The sequence below is a fragment of the Gymnoscopelus microlampas genome (genome assembly GCF_963454915.1).
Source record: "Gymnoscopelus microlampas genome assembly, chromosome: 12".
Taxonomy (NCBI): Eukaryota; Metazoa; Chordata; class Actinopteri; order Myctophiformes; family Myctophidae; genus Gymnoscopelus; species Gymnoscopelus microlampas.
The window spans coordinates 27394283-27412930 of NC_139949.1; the positions used below are offsets into that span (position 1 = coordinate 27394283).

At 44.2% G+C, this 18648-nt stretch overlaps 1 protein-coding gene across 3 annotated transcripts in view; it reads right to left on the reverse strand.

The window, feature by feature from the left end:
* auts2a (activator of transcription and developmental regulator AUTS2 a) overlaps positions 1 to 18648 on the reverse strand; it is a gene marked incomplete at its 5' end in the record, with an annotated part of 367489 nt that overhangs the window by 266890 nt on the left and 81951 nt on the right. For all 3 annotated transcript variants that reach the window (XM_084075031.1, XM_084075032.1, XM_084075030.1), the window contains one exon: positions 17684 to 17908. In XM_084075031.1, the coding sequence (XP_083931157.1) occupies positions 17684 to 17908 (225 nt within the window). The remainder of the gene's footprint in view (positions 1 to 17683; positions 17909 to 18648) is intronic.

The window sequence follows — 18648 nt, forward strand, 5'->3', positions numbered from 1 at the left end:
TTTTGTGCTACCGTATAATAAGCTGTGCTTATTTGAGCTCTATCGGCAGACATCTCATACCACAGCAGGAAGCACAATAAATTGGCTCTGAGATAGAGTAACGAGAGTGAGAGAGTCAATGTGCAAGTGTGTCTGTCTGTCTGTCTGTCTGTCTGTCTGTCTAGCATATTTAAGACATAGAGATATGAGAGGCTAGTTTGAAAGTCTGAAAGCTACTTGCTTTAGACAAAACCATGCAGCCATCGATGGGAAGGCTTGGTTCTCTCTGACAAACTACCTCTTTGAATCAAGCAACGATGGGCAATCTTATGGGGAGTAGACACCAAAGGCCATATCTCTATCTAAAGTATTAACATTAAAATGATATGTTGACGACTTCATATTAAACAATACCATGCAATCAGTCCAATGGTTCAAGTGAAATATGTCCTGGCAAAATCAGAGATCATATTCCTCCTTCCCATTATGTAGGCTGACAAGTCTAGTTTCCTAGGCTACAATACATCACTAACCATTCAAAAGAACATGGCTGCTCTAAAATACAGCAGAGATAGACAGAAGGAGCCCTAGTGACAAATCCTGCAGCTCCAGAATTGAGACTCCTCTACAGTATGTAAGCTCATCCTCAGGCATTCTCATCACCTTGCAGCAGAGGGCGCCAACACCTCACTAAATACCAAAATGGCAACACTTGCATACCACGCATTCCACACAACTCAGTCCACTTTTATGATTCTAAAAATACCTGAGATAGAGAGGGAGTGTGTGTGTGTGTGTGTGTGTGTGTGTGTGTGTGTGTGTGTGTGTGTGTGTGTGTGTGTGTGTGTGTGTGTGTGTGTGTGTGTGTGTGTGTGTGTGTGTGTGTGTGTGTGTGAAAGAGAGACATAGAGACAGAGAGAGAGAGAGAGAGAGAGAGATTGGATCACTGCCGGTGTGCCGTTGCAGTGGTTTTTCCATTCTGGTCAGGATTCAAACTATTATTCTGTGTTTCCTGGCAGCCCCGTCGGTTGTGTCTGGGAGAGGACACAGTCTAGACTTACTGTTTATTCTAGGAAAATCTATACCTGCAGTTGGGATGGCGACACAGGCTGCTCAATCGATTCTGTAAACTAAAACTAGCTGTTGAGTTGAGTGATTGTAGTTTTAATTAAAACTTGTGTGATGCTCATAAAAAAGGAAAGCTGATTTTCCATTTTCCACCAAGAGGGAACGTGGATCCATGATCAATGTTATGGCATCATAATTGTATATGGGTCCTAAAAGAGATTTCTATGCATTAAGATAGATTGTTGAATTTTCATGACAAATTCATTATCTGCACCAACATAAAGAGTCAGATATATTTGCAAATGTTTCATCCAAATAGCTCTTCAGTAACGTATGAAATGGACACATAGTTCAGGACTTTTAATTAAGAATCTGGTGTCTCTTTTCTCTCTCTCACCATCCGATCACAAGACAAGACCCCGGAGACTGGGTGAAGCACAGATGGCCATATCACCCTCTCTCCGCCCCGAGGCAGGAGCTAAAACCCGGCTGAGATTGCCACCTCTCTTCAGCCTGGGGTGGCCCAGACCTGGCTGTGGGACAAGGGGAAGGAGTGCAGCCCTCCATGGAAAGCTCCTCTGAGGAACCATCTCCATCTGCTCATATCGGCCACGTCTGACAGTAAACAGATTCCTCAGATCCTGTTTTATATTATACATGAGTGACAGGATGCACTGGGAATGTGGGTGGCCTGTGCGTTCCAGGATGTGGTGTGCATTCTCAGTATTCACATTTCAGTATACTGTGCATGTGCGTGTGCATGCGTGTGCGTGTGTGTGAGAGAGAAATTAATTCTCCCATCACATGTGCATTGCACTTTTCCATCACATGTACAGATGATTACCAGCATGCTGCACACTGATGCAGATCTACTGAGGCCATTTGACTGCACTGTCTGAGCCAAATCACTACATCCTTTAAATACGTTTTTGATTATATTACTGGGGTGAATATATTTTATGACACTGTACTTTATTTCAGTTAACTAGCAAATATCACCCTAAAGTTAAATATTCTTCAATTGGCTACTAAGCTAAATAATTAAGACATAACTGAGTGTGGGAATTATACAATTTATGCAATTATGTAATGTCCCCTCTACATATTCCTTACATATTAGATAGACAAAATTGACATTACAGTAAGTGTTGAGCTACATCTCAAATGATTGTTTGGGGTCCTAGCTGTCTGATAAACTCCTGAATTTCCATTTTATTCCCAAGTGTTCCTGTTAATTCCCATGAACTCTCATGAACAGTTTCCCCAAATCATGTGCAAAAGGCTACGTACTGTATGTATTGCACTTTTTCTGACAGTTGCATTGAGGACCTTCCATACCCCCCACTGTAGTGGCACTCCAGTGGCCTGTAAGGTTAGAGGATCAATACTACATTTGTGCCCTGGAGCCCTGCCTGCGTGTTAGACTGAAAGAAGGCTCCAAAACAGGCCTGACTAAGGCTGAAGGATTTTGTCTGATGAAAGGGTAAAGTGCTGGTTGAGGAGGTTGAGCCAAAGGTCAGAGAACATTAGCTTAACCCCACCCCCCTTGAGATGTCTGGTTTAAAGTGGTGGTAGAAGCTCTGAGCTCACTGTGAGACAAACTGTGACCATGTAATGAGCTGTGAAAAGGGGATAATGTTTAACTTGCTGCAGGGCGTTTGCATGTCGAGTGTGTGAAAATGAAATGAAATGGACAGAAAACGACGTGGTGATATTATCAGTTCAGATGTGGGGGGGCTCTCGTATCAAGTTCCAGTTTTCTGGCTCATAACAGCTTGCTCGGCTCCAGCATGAAATTGGAACGGTGCACAATCAAAACGATTGGCTCAGCTCAATAAAATGACAACACGAAACAGGCTTTATTGTCCCCAGAAGGAAAACAAGAGATTTTCACACCATGTCCTGGCTGTTGTACTACAGTGAGAGAGTAGTATGTTGTTTTTCTAGCCAATTGATTTGACAAGGTCACTGAACACTACAGTTAAGACTACTATTAGTTACTTTTCTCCAAGTCAGGTGCCTTAGGTAATTCCTTGGGTTAATAATGTAGAAAATATGCAGTTATGTAGTACTAGCCTCGCGTAGCCAGACTATATCACTGCGTGGATATGAGTCTGGTGCCTCTATGAGCAAGTTTTCTTTCCAAGGGGGCGCGATCAAAACAATGGCTCTGGACGCAATTGGTTAGACCTACAACTAACTACCAATCACAGTCTCCCATATTTGAATACTGGGCCCAGATTGGTCACCCCAGACTTCTGGAGAAGGAAATGGATTCACAATGGAGCGGTGCCAGACCCAAATAGCTGAGGGCAATTTTTTTTTTTGCACTGGCAGATTCATCTGGTCCCAGGCTAATGTAGTACCAGAACCACTTGAACCCCAGGGTCCATATTCTGGGGGGAACATTAGCAAGATATAGCAGATCTACAAGCCCATATACCGTACTGATGACACCAGGGATCTCCATATATGGGCATAAAAGGGACAAGGACTGACAGATACAGAGATCTCCATATATGGGCATATCAGTCGAACCTCTAGTTTATAAGAATTACGCGTAGCGGCCCGAACCTCTAGTGTACAATTATGCTGCAGTAGACTTGATGTCTACTTGCTATCCTAGTTACTTTGTAAGAGATACTAGTTTCCTTAGCACTCCATTTACTTGCCCACACGCCCTGTTGTTGGTTTACGAGGGTTCATGCCACCAAAGTTGGAACCAAAGTTCAGTGGAAATCCGCAGTAACAGCCCTTTCTCTCTCTGTTTTTCATAAAAACATTATGCCTGGAGAAGGAGATAAATACTAGAAAGAGATAAGTGTACTACTTAGCCCAGAGTCAGGGTAATCTCCTGTCAGTTGTTCTGGGGTGATAGCTCTATTCAGCTGGAGTAAGAGGGCTATTCAGTAGAAACGAGTGTACCAGACGACCTACTTCTACAGGTGCGTGCGTTATCTCAGTTTCTATTTATCCATTTAATAAGGCGCATGCTTGTGGGTGTGTGCGAGGGGAGAGACTGAGAGCGAGAGATATAAATTGTGTGTGTGCGTGCGCGCACACCTGCCCTGCATCTTTGTGTACGTTGGTGTGATAGTGTGGGAACTGTGTTGTAGCAGTGGAGCAGAGGGATGTAACACATGCTGGAATATACAAGTCCCTGGCAACACATGAATAACTATCCACCCTGAAAAAAACATTATAGCTACAGTAATCTGGACACAATGGACACTGACAAACAGCGGTATTTACATCAAAGCAACCTTGCCCACTCGGATCAAACATTCTGTTAAGGCCCCGCAGTGAATAGCAGATAACCAGGATAATACAGCAAAAGAAAAAAAGGAAAAAACCCTCCTGCCATCACCCTTCCTGCCCGCCCACACAGGTCTATTTTTACACTCTCAGAGTTGAATTAACACTGAGGATTTTACAGTGTACATTCCCTGACTTAATCATGCTTTTGCATTAGGTCCTCCTGATATGACCTGCCTATCAGACAATAGGGTAACTAAGGATTACAATACAACCAATTAGCTGGCAGATGGTGGGACGCGGTCATGAGAAGGCTCATGAAAAGGATCCTTATCAGAAGAAGCATGGCTCACATCCTGTGAATGCTATATCCTACGTACATCATTACACTCAATTTACTGCCGCTACGTTTCCTTTCCATCTCCTTCGGCCTGGGAGCAATCAACAATCAAAGACATATCATTGGGAATATAGAAAGCCCCGTGTAGGAAACGACCAAAGAGATATGGTCTGTCATTGCTGTCAAAGGCCAGGAAATGAGGTGGAGGGGAATGGGATTTTCTTTTTCTTTTATCCCATTAGGGAAATGGGGATCCAATGAAAAGCCAATGGAGATAAGGTCTTTCCAGCAACAATGCAACCCAGCAAATATGAGATTTCATCAACAGCTGTAGATTGATTCTAAGGCCTAGCACTCATTTCCTGAATGCAGAAGGACTACCTGCTCTACATCAGTTTAATGTAACTAAGATCTCTCTCTCTCTCTCTCTCTCTCTCTCTGCTGTTGGCTGGACATTGGGCTGGGTGTTGGGCAGACCTGAGTTGCACCAAGCTGTGCAAGAAGCAGTACAGTATGTCTGTCAGGGGAGGGGGGGAAAAACTGCAGTGCAGACAGAGTTAGGACATGACCTGCACAATGTAAGACTTGAGCTGCTGCTGCATGGCTGATAAGCACAACACAACGGTCAGATTAAAGACCTTGTGTCTTGGAAAATGTCTGCATAACTTTGTTTGTCGTGTAGTGACTTGAATCTTTACAGGCGATAGAGTCACATTGAGTTAATAGAGTCACATTGAGTTTAAGTTACTTATTATACAGAGTGTGTCAACTTTGAATTCAGGTGTAAGAAGGAACATCACAGCATGACAGCAGTGATGAGTTATCCTCTGAAGTCTCAGCAAAGAGTCCTTGTCAAACGCACCAAGGATGCAAACAAGGTTGCAACGCTGATGATTAGGGGGAAAGTTTGTCTTATTTATGCAGCCAAGGCAAAACACCAATGAGGGCGTTTGGGTGGCACACTGTATAGGTGTAAAGTTCCTGTACACCACTGGTCCGCGGTGCCTCCGGCTTGGCCAGGCCTCCATACGAGCATAATTGGCTGGGTTCACGAGAGGAAACTCTAAATGTATATATTTTTGGGGCGGTGTAACCGCCCCCTATAAGTGAGTTTTGGACACTGACCAATCCTGCACCGTGATTGGCCAATAGTCTACAACGCAGTCTACAACCCTAACCCTTCCACAGTCAATGCAAATCTATACTTTTGCAAAGTCAGCCAATCACATTACAGCTAGTGTCATCACCACTAGCTGTAATGTGATTGGCTGACTTTGCAAATTCAGGACTGTGATTGGCTAGCGAGACACATGTGCAGCCCTATGAATAACAGTATGGACTTAAAAAAAAGTCATTTATCCTTTTTTTTAAGTGAGTCATGCTGTGATGACCACACACCGCCCACTTCACACTGGGTGTGATTTTTTTAAAGTCAAAAACTAAAAGCTGCTTGCTTTCATGTTTGCATTTCATCCACAATTCTTCATTGAATTTGCACTGCTAAGTACAATGTGTGGGTAGGATTCAATAAGGGATGAAACGTCTTGTCTTTAGCTGCCTTTAATCCATCTTAACATTGGCTATTTTAGGGAAATTAAACTGCTCATTATAGTTCTAACACCGATGGTTAACAAATTCTCAGAGCTTCACCGCTGACTCATAAAAGAGTGTGCTCTCTGGGGCAGCTGGAGCTTGAAGATACTTTTACTCTGCACACTCTCTCACTCAACACCTGCACTCACTTGCATTAAATCAAGCAAATAACACGCAGTTGATTTCCACGAACAGGAGGAGTGATGATATAGCGATGATAAAGCGGTTCAAACATACGCGTTCGCTACATGAAGAAGCTGGCGGGGGCCGGCAGCCTACTGAGGAGACATGTTGAGGTCGGTGTGTGAAGGCCAGAGAGAGTCCTGGCCTGCCTGCAACAGTCAAGCCTTAAAGAGGGGCTTCTGCAAGACAGCAGATCAATTCAAGTGGAGTCCTGCTCAGACTCCTAAACCAGCCTCACAGCTGCAGTGGATCAGCCGCACACCTGCAGCTCGCAGCAGCCCAACACCATGAATAAAAAAGGAAAGAAAATGGGCAAAGAAGCAGAGAGAGAGAGAGAGAGAGAGAGAGAGAGAGAGATGAAGATGCATATAATCGCTGACGTGTTGAAACCTTAATTCTATGTCCAAAAAAATCCTTTCAAACTCTTTTTAAAAAATAGCGGCAATAGCAGATCTACAGGATCACAATGTAACATTGTCACAACCAATGACAATTGGCCAGGTCTCAGCCAAGACTCAGGCTGGTGTTAAGTGAGGAGGAGAGCAGGCTGATGGAGGGTGGGGGAGGGAGGATGTTGGATCATGCGCTGGGTAAATGTGGGCCCTTGCTATCTTCCACTTTTAAAGCGGATTAGATGCTGCAAAACCCTTAAACACATTAAGGTCAGCCCCCCAGGGCTGGGCCCTCGGTGCTCCCATGAATACTACTGTTTTCCTGACCGGCACCTGCACTCCTGGACCGTGTTTTGTATATAGAGACAACAATGTGGAGAACAGGACAAAATTGGAGCTGTGAAAAAAGAAAATCACGCGCACACACACACACACACACACACACACACACACACACACACACACACACACACACACACACACACACACACACACACACACACACACACACACACTTCCTTATCTAGCTGATGTAAGCCTATGTCCTAGTACACAGTACAATCTCACAGTTAATGTATCCATTTGTACACTCTCAGAGTTAAATGAACACTGAGGACTTTACTGTGTATGTATCTTGGCCAGAGGAGATGTGGATTCAGTTAATTGATGTTCACAGAGCAGTTGGCTCACGGGTCTGTTGGCTGCATCAAGAGCAGTGGAGATGGAGAATAGGGTCATAGCAATTATACACCTTATTAAAACCTATTACTCCGCCACTTAGAGAATGGTCCAGGGCGTGTGTGTGTGTGTGTGTGTGTGTGTGTGTGTGTGTGTGTGTGTGTGTGTGTGTGTGTGTGTGTGTGTGTGTGTGTGTGGGCGCGTGTGTGTGGGCGCGTGCGTGCGTGCGTGCGTGTATGTCGGCAATATGGCACACTTACTGTACCACTATGTTTGAAATTGAGCTGGTTTAAAGTTAGTTACTGTATATACGGTATATACAGTATCCTATATTAAAATTGGTCAATGGGAGGGCCGGCCGGCAGGCGGGCGGACCCCCCATTAACTGAGTTATGGCTGAGTCACTCTGACTTAGCCATAACCATATCAGGCGTTCCCAATGCAGCTATGTCTAAATATGGAGTGTGTTTTCTAACCTTAATGTGACGTAATGGCGTCAGCCGCAAACAAATCAGTCAGCTCCATATACAGTAGTATGGGCACAAAAGGGGGCATTCCCATATATGGGAATATACTGATGACATCAGCTATCTCCATATATGGGCACAAAAGGGCTAAGGACTGACAGATACAGAGATGTCCAGAGCCACAGAGCCGACTGCTATGCCCATATATGGTCATGTGCCTAAAGTATATGGGACCGATTGACTTGGCGAGCGCAGCAGCAAGGACTCGAGGAGTGCGGTGCCCGCCGTCGAGTGGTTCAGATATCCAGTTGTCCAGAACCGCTGATACAAAAAATATGCCCATATATGGGCATTCCAATATATGGGCAATACTGATGACATCAGGTATCTCCATATATGGGCATAGAAGGGACAAGGACTGACAGATACAGATATTTCCATACAGTATATGGGCATAAAATGGACATAGGTAGACAGGCAGAAACAGACATCTCCATATGGGCAAAAAACGGACAGAGACAGACCGATACAACGGGTACTCTGACAAAGCCAACACTATGATATCTAGTATTTATAAATTGCTACTCTATCTTACTGAGTCTGGATTTAGGCAGATTGAGTGATTCATTTAGTATTGAGTGATGCATTTAGTATTCACGCTCCATACACCCACACTTCCATATCTGCACACCTACACACACACACACACACACACACACACACACACACACACACACACACACACACACACACACACACACACACACACACACAAAGTGAAGGGAAGGGAAACTTTCAGAAGGTTGTTTTTCCATCCAGTGGAGAGCCTTGGGCATCTATCTGGAGGGTGTGTGTCTGTGTGTTTGTGTTTGTGTGTGCGCATGTGCGCGGATTGTTTGTGTGTGCACGCGGGTACTGTATGAGCTATCCTCCTACACCTCCTATAAGGGGAGGAAAAACAACAAAACAAACTTCCAACTCGTCAAAGCTTTGAACAATCCTGAACCAGGCTTCATCTCGGGGCTGCGCGTGTAGACAGGGAGGTGCACACACAACACACACACACACACACACACACACACACACACACACACACACACACACACACACACACACACACACACACACACACACACACACACACACACACACACACACACACACACACACACAGTGGATAGGATTACACTTCTAAGTCTGACAGTGGTGGTGAAGGCACACTGGCTGGACAGCACTGATAAAAAAAAAGCCTCTTATGCCACACACCTCCAGGACTGTCCCCCCCCCAAGCCCCCAAGTTAGTCAGAAAGGCTGACTGACAGCGGGGGACTCTGGGGTGAGTTGTTTAGGGGTCTTAAGAGGCAGCCACTTTGGTTCTAAAGTGTCGCCATTTAATTTGTGTAAATAGACAGTTGAGGGCTGTTGAGAGTGGTGACGGGCATGATGTTGGACGGCGGGCAACATGGCTCAGACGCTGGGGGAGATCTGTCATGTCTGGCCAGTCTGTCCATCTGTCCGTCTGGCGCAGCCACTTTCACCGCTGCTGAGTGTGGATGGAAATGAGCTCTATGGTAAATTCGGCATATATACACCTAATCGTAATTCATGATCATGTTTTAGTGTTCATTAATGTCCCTACCAAATAAACAAATAGAGATTCAGATTCACAGGCAGCAGGGAGGCAAGTTTCAACCGGTTGTCCCTATTTTGTCAAACTTTTTTTTTTAATCCGGAAATTAACACACATTTTCACATAATATTTTCAAGCAACACCGTTGTAAGACGACGTATAAAATAAGGCATAAGTGGTAAAAAAAAAACACTTAAAAAGAGAAAAGGTTTGTGAGAGCAGGGCAGGCAGGGATGCGAACAGACATTTTTAAAGACATGATAACTGTAGGTTAGACTGTCAAACAGCAGCAGGAGTTGTTGGTAAACTTAGCCTGGGTGAGGAGACCAATTAAATTGTGTGTCAGGTAAAATTAGCCTGGGTGAGGAGACCAATTAAAACGTGTGTCAACAAACACGTAAGCTACTGAATGAATGACAGTGTAAGAGTGCAGAATGATGTGTGACTGAGTGACAGACAGCCTAGTAACAGTGTTGACACCTGTCACCACAGCGGACAGACTAGACTAGTGATACTGTACTGTACCTCCTCTCAGCAACACTGCTACATTCCACACAAATACACACTCAAGTCACACACGTTTTTTTCTTCTTCCTGCATTAAACATTAATGTATATTGTCAATTTCAGGTGGAAACCTTGTATGTCCATTTCCCTTTTCAGGAAATGTGAAAAATAACCTGTGTTAGTTATTATTTAGTCACAAGCTCTTGTGTTTAAAACCCACAGACAGACTTAAACACTTTCACTTAACTTTTATTTTTTAAGTAACAAAAAAAGATGATCTACAAGCTTCCAACGTTTCGCAATGCGACATGTTGTGAGCTTGTAGATCAGAAATTTTTGCTACTTTTTGTGTGACGAAGTAGGGCATTAATTTTTAGAAATATGGAGTTAAATGTTTCTGCCCGACAGCAACGATATACAGTAGAACATACACACAGTACACAAACACACCTGCACACCACACGTGCATATATAAAGCCATGATGAAACCACAGATGCCCTGAAATGTTTACCGATAGTTGCCATGAGACATAATACAGAAAAAAAGATTAAAACAAAAAACACAAGCCGCCACAATTGAATTGTATTTGTTCCTGCCGCTGTAAACCGTGTGCTGTGAAAGCAACAATTATCCACCCTATAACCACGGCACCACTTCAATGGATTTAGCATCTTATCTGACAATCAGGGCAATGTTTTTCTTTTATATCGTGTATTGGCTTAGCGACTAAGCTTGTTATGGGAGACTTGCGACACTGAGATTCAAAAAGACACACAGATGTAATCCCTGAGTGTATTTTTTACTGCGTAAAAGATGGAAAACCAATTACATCAGAGTTAAATTATCGCTCAAAAAATAAACAAATTGATTTAAATAACCACTGAAGCCCATTTTATACTTCGTCACACAACGATGTTGGGAAAAAATAGGCAATCTACAAACTCACTACGCGTCTTATGGGGAATAACTGAGAAGGATAATATTCACTACATCTCTGACCTCGCGCCCCCTGCCCCCCCCCCCCCCTCTCTCTCTCTCCCAGAGCCAGTGAGCAGAGCAGATGGGCCTCGCAGCATGTCCCTCTGTTCAGCAGTGCCACATGCACAACAGAGCAGCACGCGCCACAGGCCACACCACTCAGACATCAGTGAACAGAATAGAGCCCCCCCCCCACCCAGAACTGAGCAGAGTCCTTGTCTTGTCGCCCAGTGGAAACATCCATCCAAAAGGAACCTTGCACCAACAAACTCCACGCTCAAGACTCACTGATAAACGTGCACCATTAGTTTGAACAAACATTTAGGGAGAAAAAAAAAACACAGTCCAGTGTGTTGTGAAGGTTCCCCAGGAGCCTTCCCTAATATCAATATATGGATGATAAATGAAACGGCTATGCTCTAGGGTCGTCCTTATATAGCGAGTACATCCTGTTGCTATATAGGTTGAGTCAACGCCGGATAAGCCAGATCAGAGATACTTCATTTCAGTAACTAATAAGTGTAACTAACAAAGAAAGAGTAAAAGGCCTTACAAACCATTTACCCAACCTTCTGACTCGCTTACCAGCCTTGATTACTCGAGCTGCCACAAGACTCCCACGAGGGTACCGTTCTGACCGACGGCGCTCAGGGCAACCTGCTACCAGCTATACACCCATACGAACAGTCCTACAAACTCGTTCGATACAAACTAGTTCATCTCAACATTGGTCCTTCTCTATCTCCCCCGTCATACCCACCCTCCAGGAGGCAAAGCCTCAGGAGGCAAACCAGGCCTCAGGTTGGCTAAAAGACTTCGCTAGGAATATTGCAGACGTAACTGATCAAGACGACATGAAGTTAACCTACCTGCAACAGTACACCTCGGTAAAAGGCACAAGATATTGTAATTGCCTGTAGAAGCAATCCCCTCGGTGACATAGGCTATAGGAGCGCTATGAACCAGCTTAAAAGCTAATTCGGTTCCCCACGCGTGATCGCTAAGGCAGTAAAGGACGCAGTCAGGAAATGGTCCTATGTGAGAGAAGGAGACTACAAGGCTCTACGTGAGTTCTCATCCTTCATAAATCAGTGCCGCGGTAATCTGAAGGCCGACCCAGCGTATCAATCCATGGATATGCACGACATCCTAGGACTGTTTATGAAAACACTACCAGAGTCTGTCGCTACCAAGTGGCCGGAAAAGGCGTACGAATACAAACAGAGACACGGAGTAGAAGCAGAGTTCGACCAACTTGCAGACTTTGTAAAGGATACAGTCAAAATAAGGAGCATCTACTGCTACGACAGGACGTCTAGTGATACAAGTACTAGACAAGGAGCAAACATAGCCAACACCAGGAATAGATATGGTAATAGCAGATCATACGACTCTAGAGCCACTAGGACGAGTCAGATACTACATAACACCCAAACAAACTCTAACACCAGAAGGTTCGGAACCGAGTCCTCAGTGGAAGAGTGTAAGGAAGAATACCACTTCTGTGCCTTAGCACACTCTATAAGGACCATTGTATACTGTGGAAGGACCATAGTATACTGCTTCGGTTAAGCTCACCGAGGTTATTCTAAGGAATGGGGATAAGACCCTTCTCCTGTGCAGTGCAGCCCGGCAACTAGACCTGCAAGGGACAGCTACTACCGTAACTCTCGGAACCGTCAACAATACACAAACTTTCACAAGGACATATTGTATCCTTCTCAGTAGCTTCCGTGATGCAACCCGACAAGGTATTTGATATAAGCAAAGTCTTTACAACAAAGGCATTCAGACTTAATAGTCACACCTACCCGATTCAAGCAATACAGAGGAAATATGAGTACATGAGAGACTTGCCACTATCAGAGATAAGGGATGCACAACCTGAACTACTCATCGGATCGGACTACCACCAACTGATAGTACCGGAGGATAAACAAATGCGAGAAAGTTGTAGAGGAGCACCGACAGCCATACATACGAGACTCGGCTGGGTTCTACAAGGAGCCCAATTTAAACCCCTAAAGGAAAGCCGGCGCCAACCACAACAATGCCTAACTATATCTCTCACTACACCAAACGAGAGAGGTACAGGGGACCCCATAGAACTATATCGTCTCGCAGCGAAGATATGGGAGTTAGAAGCCCTACTATTCCGAAGTGAGAAGCTCACTACAAGATCAACACAGGATAACCAAGCGATCCTCATACTCGAAAAGGGAACAACTAGGGTAATGGTGTGGGGGCATTCTTTTTTTCTTTCTTTTTGGATGCACTTGTAATAAACAGCTACAATATACGTACTGCACAGACTACAATATAGGTACTGCACAGACTACAATATACTGCACAGATGAACACATGCACAGTGCCTGAATGGCACATTTCCTCAAATGCCTTATGCAGCTCCCCAGGGATATAATATGCTGAGCTCTTCAATCTCACACACACACACACACACACACACACACACACACACACACACGGCTGTGATTTCTCATCTCTTTGTGTTTGCGCATGTATATGCATATGATTACGTACTTTGGTGGTTTATAACCACTTAAGCTTCCTATGACACAGACACATAAACGACCTCCAGCTGCATAACCTCGTGGTTAGCTGGATATTCCCCAAGTGACCTAGCTCTCAGGTCAAATCTATTGAAAACAATGTGAGATGTAGAGCCTTTATAGCTTTGGCTATACTGTATATTCAAAGGCATGAATGTTAAACAGTGTGGTAAAATAAATGATGAATACATTCACAGGTGAACACTAAATTAATAAGTAAATAGGTAGAAAACAACACGTGCACGTGCACGCGCACACGCACACACACACACACACACACACACACACACACACACACACACAATATATTGGCCCATAGTAAGGTAATATGTCAGGGGAACTCTGAGGCAGCCAATTCCCTCCCTTCGTGTCCCCTGAGAGCATGCAGTCTCTCTTGGAGTTCTTCAGTACATTGGGTCAGTGCCAAAAACAGACAAAATACACATTGGTTTGTAAACTGGCTGGAGGAGGACAGTATGGGGGCTAAGCTCATCATTTTATTCAGCATTAAGCTCTCCATTTCTCACCTGCTCTCATTCTCATCCCTCCGTCAGGGTAAACCATTTTTACCCTGACATCCCTATTTTGGGCATGTACTGTATAGGCAAAACATTTCGGCAACTTTAAAATAAATATCAGACAAGCAGCTAGGATCAGCCATTTTCACTATTGATCTATTTAACTGGTTTAGGTCGAAGTAAAGGGAGTCCTGATTCCCTGCATCCGCCAAAACCTGGTCGACTTGAGTTATTTAGTCAAACACAACACAACAGGGCTGGCAATGATTACTCCAACCCCAGTAATCATTGCCTCTAACACTAGACATGTGTCTTAGCTACATGGTGAAAATACTTACAATGTAACCATGTGGGAGGACAATGCTTTAATGGTGATTTATAATAGTCAAACTGCAAAGGAAAGCATTGTGGTTCTGGAGGATAACACTATAATCACATTCCACTCCCTTTTGAAAGCTGCAAAAAAAAGGGCACCAAATTATGATCTCTTCAATTATGCATACTGCAGTTTAGCTACTGCACATCAGGGGTCAATGTGTGAATTCTCTACTTCGCAGAGAAAACAATCTTGCATTAATGGGAAGCTGTGAAGTAAATCAAAATGGCAGGCTGTATGGCTAATTTGCCCTCAAAGCCCCTATAACTGCTATCCTTTTTGTTATCCTATCCTGTCATCAGCAGAATCTGACTTGAACGACTTAAAACTTGAAATAGATCCACTGCACTAGACATTAGCATTGATGATATTCATACCATGGCCATATGATTTAACATGTCACCCAGTCACACTACTACTAATACAGTTTGTGGGTGGGCGTCACATCTGGATTTGTGTTGATTTAACTCTGAAAGAAAAAATGTACCCATAATGGTCTCAAAGTTAAAATAAGATTCAGGATTTTACTGTGTGCATGTGTGTGAGGGGTTTGTTGTGCGAGTGACTGAGGGGTGCAGAGAGAGAGAGAGAGAGAGAGAGAGAGAGAGAGAAAGAAACACACCAAAAAGACGTGGTCTCTCACTCTGGGCGCACACTTGGGCGCAACGTGTGTTGCGTATCGTGTATCATCCGTGTCTCGACACAGACCCTTGATTTTGACAGCTGCTGTGCTTGTCCATATCAGTGTGCTACATGGATGGCTGACTAGGCCGTAGGGACAGCAGAGAAGAAAGACCCTTCCGTCACCAGCAGCAACCCCAGCTCCTAACTAACACCGCTTGCACGCACTAACACACACACACACACACACACACACACACACATACATCTGTTAGCATGAGTGTGGTATCCATACAATCATGTTCACATTTATGACCAGACGGTACTTGGAAAACGGCAGCACAGGTACTGCACGTACTGTGCGCGCACACACACACACACACACACACACACACACACACACACACACACACACACACACACACACACACACACACACACACACACACACACACACACACACACACACACACACACACACACACACACACACACACACACGCACACAGTAGTGTATATGCACTTACTCATGCACATGCACAATATTAACCCTGATTTATACTTCGTCGGATGAAGGTGTCACATGCTGAAAATGGCCGATCCACAAGCTCACGACGCATCGCGGTGAGACGCACTGCAAGCTTGTAGATCTGCTATTTTCTGAACGCGACACACCGGCGCGCAACAGAATATAAATCCGGCTTCATGTGCTGCTGCAGGTGTCAGACATCCTAGAAACTGGCAGGTGGCACCATCTGTGTGCATTATCCAGACGGCACACACACACACGGAGATATGTGGCAGACAGGCAAATACAGGTAGAGTCAACCTATACATTCACAGCCTAGATGGTCTATAATCTCAACAGCTCCCGGACAGGATGCTGCTATTCTAATGTCTCAAGTTGGCATCTTAAATCTTTTTCCTCTTTTTTTTTCCCCACCTAACTGAATAAAATGCGTACATAGTCCCTCGAAGCGGAAGGAAAGACTTGAGTGACTAAATAATGAATGAATTATGTACATAGTTATTGTGTCATCTGTTCTCACACTGCAGTATCAGCGTACTGAAACAGGAAGGCTGTCATCACTGTAAAAAAAAAACTAACAAAACAAAAAACCCTGCAGATGAAGTGAAATATCATGGAAGTCTCACATTTTAACTGCATGCTTGTTGTGTTACTACTATCATTCTGTCCTGTGTAAAAAAATAACTACAGTGTATGCCTAAATCATGTCTGCTCATTCAACCCCACTGCAAGTGTTGGTTGCTATGGGTAGTTCTTTCTTTGTGATGTTTTTCCTAATGCACACTATCATATAAGAGGGCTTCCTTGCTCATGTCTTCGGCATTACACTTTTCAATTTGAAATTAAGTTTATCTACTACTAACAAGAGTCTGACAAACAGCCTGAAAACAAAGGCTGGTGAATGCAACTGTCCCAGAGTGAGCCGATATTGGAAACATCTCAATTATTACTCAAACGATCCACAAAATCCAACAGCAGTACCGGATAAATCTGTTCCAAGTAACAGCACCACTTCATTGACAATGACCACAAGAATCAATAACTGGTGACAGTGTGTCAACCCTGACACAACAGGAGTGGAGTGTGATGTGTCATTGTTGCTCCCATAAGGCCATGTACCAAACAGAGCGACCGTATTTTCAAAAACCCAAACCAGGACCCTTTATCACTTCAATTCGATTTCAGAAATAGCTAAAATAGCCCATCTAAAAGCTCACACTGTGATGCGTTGTGAACTTGACCTGTACATCTGCTATTTTCGGGGGTTTGTTTTCATCAAGACATGAGATTCATTGTTTGTCAGGTCTCGGGACACCCAGCATGAAACCGGGACAATCTCGGCCAAACCGGGACATCACCGTACGTATACCGCATGCATGGCACGCATCAGCCTATTGTGACCTAATTGCAGATGCCGCTAAGAGATGTCTGAACGCCTAACATTAATTAACCTCTGAAGATTACATTTGAATGTATTCTGCCCCGGCAGACATCCTCTTCTTCCGCTAATGATCAGCAAACAATTACACAATCTATTCACTTTTGCTCTCTAATTGACGTTGCCAGGAAAAATTCACTTTGTGAGTTGCTGCTAACAGTTTCGTTCACAGGAGTTCAATTTTCTTTCCTGTTCAGTGCCTCTGTACAAGCTTGAGCTGTTAATCAGGACAACCACTGGGGCATAGCTGTGAGAAGTGAGTCTGTGGGCAGTGGAAAACCTCTGTGACATTTCCACACATCATTTTGATCTTTAAATACGTCCTATAAACACCCTCGGAGGAACTACAATAGGCCCGCCTTCAGTTCAGAGTCTCGTAGACTGAACAGCAACAACAAGAAATACACCATCCTGGCCTTTCAAGATAAAGCTAAACCAAACAAGGCTATTAATTGAACGAATCACAATCGAAACAGCCTTTGAAAGCAGGGGCGGGGGGGGGGGGGGGCGTGTTCAGTGCTGTAGCAGCGAGGCAAAGATGCAAGAGAGTTCAAAACATACCGTGGTGTTCTTCCTGTGAAGATGGTGCTTCTTCTTCCTCTTTCCCCGCACGTGCGCCAGACGGGGGTTGTTCTCCTGGTCCGAGGGTCGGTGGTGGTGGAGGCGGTGGTTGTCCTTGCAGGGCTCCAGGCTCAGGCCGTTGGGGACCCTGGAGGAAGGCCTAGTCTTGTGCAGCGGTCCTGCCTGGTTGTTGCTAGGCTCCTGCGGCTGCAGCGTCATGTCCTTCTGAGGAGTTGAGAGAGACAGACAGAGAGACAGAAAAGACAGAGAGAGACAGAGAGAGAGAGAGAGTGCAAGCGATTAGAACGTAAGGAAGCAAGCATTTCATCAGGTTGTGTTATAATACTACTGTGCTGTATGTGCCCTTTGGAAGAATGTAAGTACTTTTTTCACTTTATTTCAGTGCTGTAATATCTATATCAATTCTTTTCACTTATAGAGTGACATAGCAAGGACAAATGAGTCTACACATATCTGCACCACAGTTAAAAATGGAAGAGCAGATACACAGTAGATAAGGGAAAGATGCAAAGATGCAAAGGTGCCCATATTGATTTCATTCAACAACCAACTATTGATATAAAAATTCACTTACACACAACAATAAACGACACCAATATGAGAATAAGCTAATAGTCCAGTAAAAGTCGAAAAAGAGGACAATAATAAACAAATGTAATTTCACAGCTTACATATTATTTGTACTGTAACTTAACTTCACATTTGCCTGTTTGCTCGCATCAGTGGTCGTAAACAACAATGAATATGTATTTGTGTTTATGACAGCTTAAGGTGGCAGCTGCCTAATGAAACACATCTACAGCATGTATTGTTTGTCTTTCACGTTATCTTGAGAACCGTTCATCCGATCAGCTTCACACCTGGCTGTATTGCAGAAGACCTAAGGGAGTGCAATGTCGAGTGCGAAGTTGCTCGGATGAGCGGTTCACCAGAACCAGCCTGCT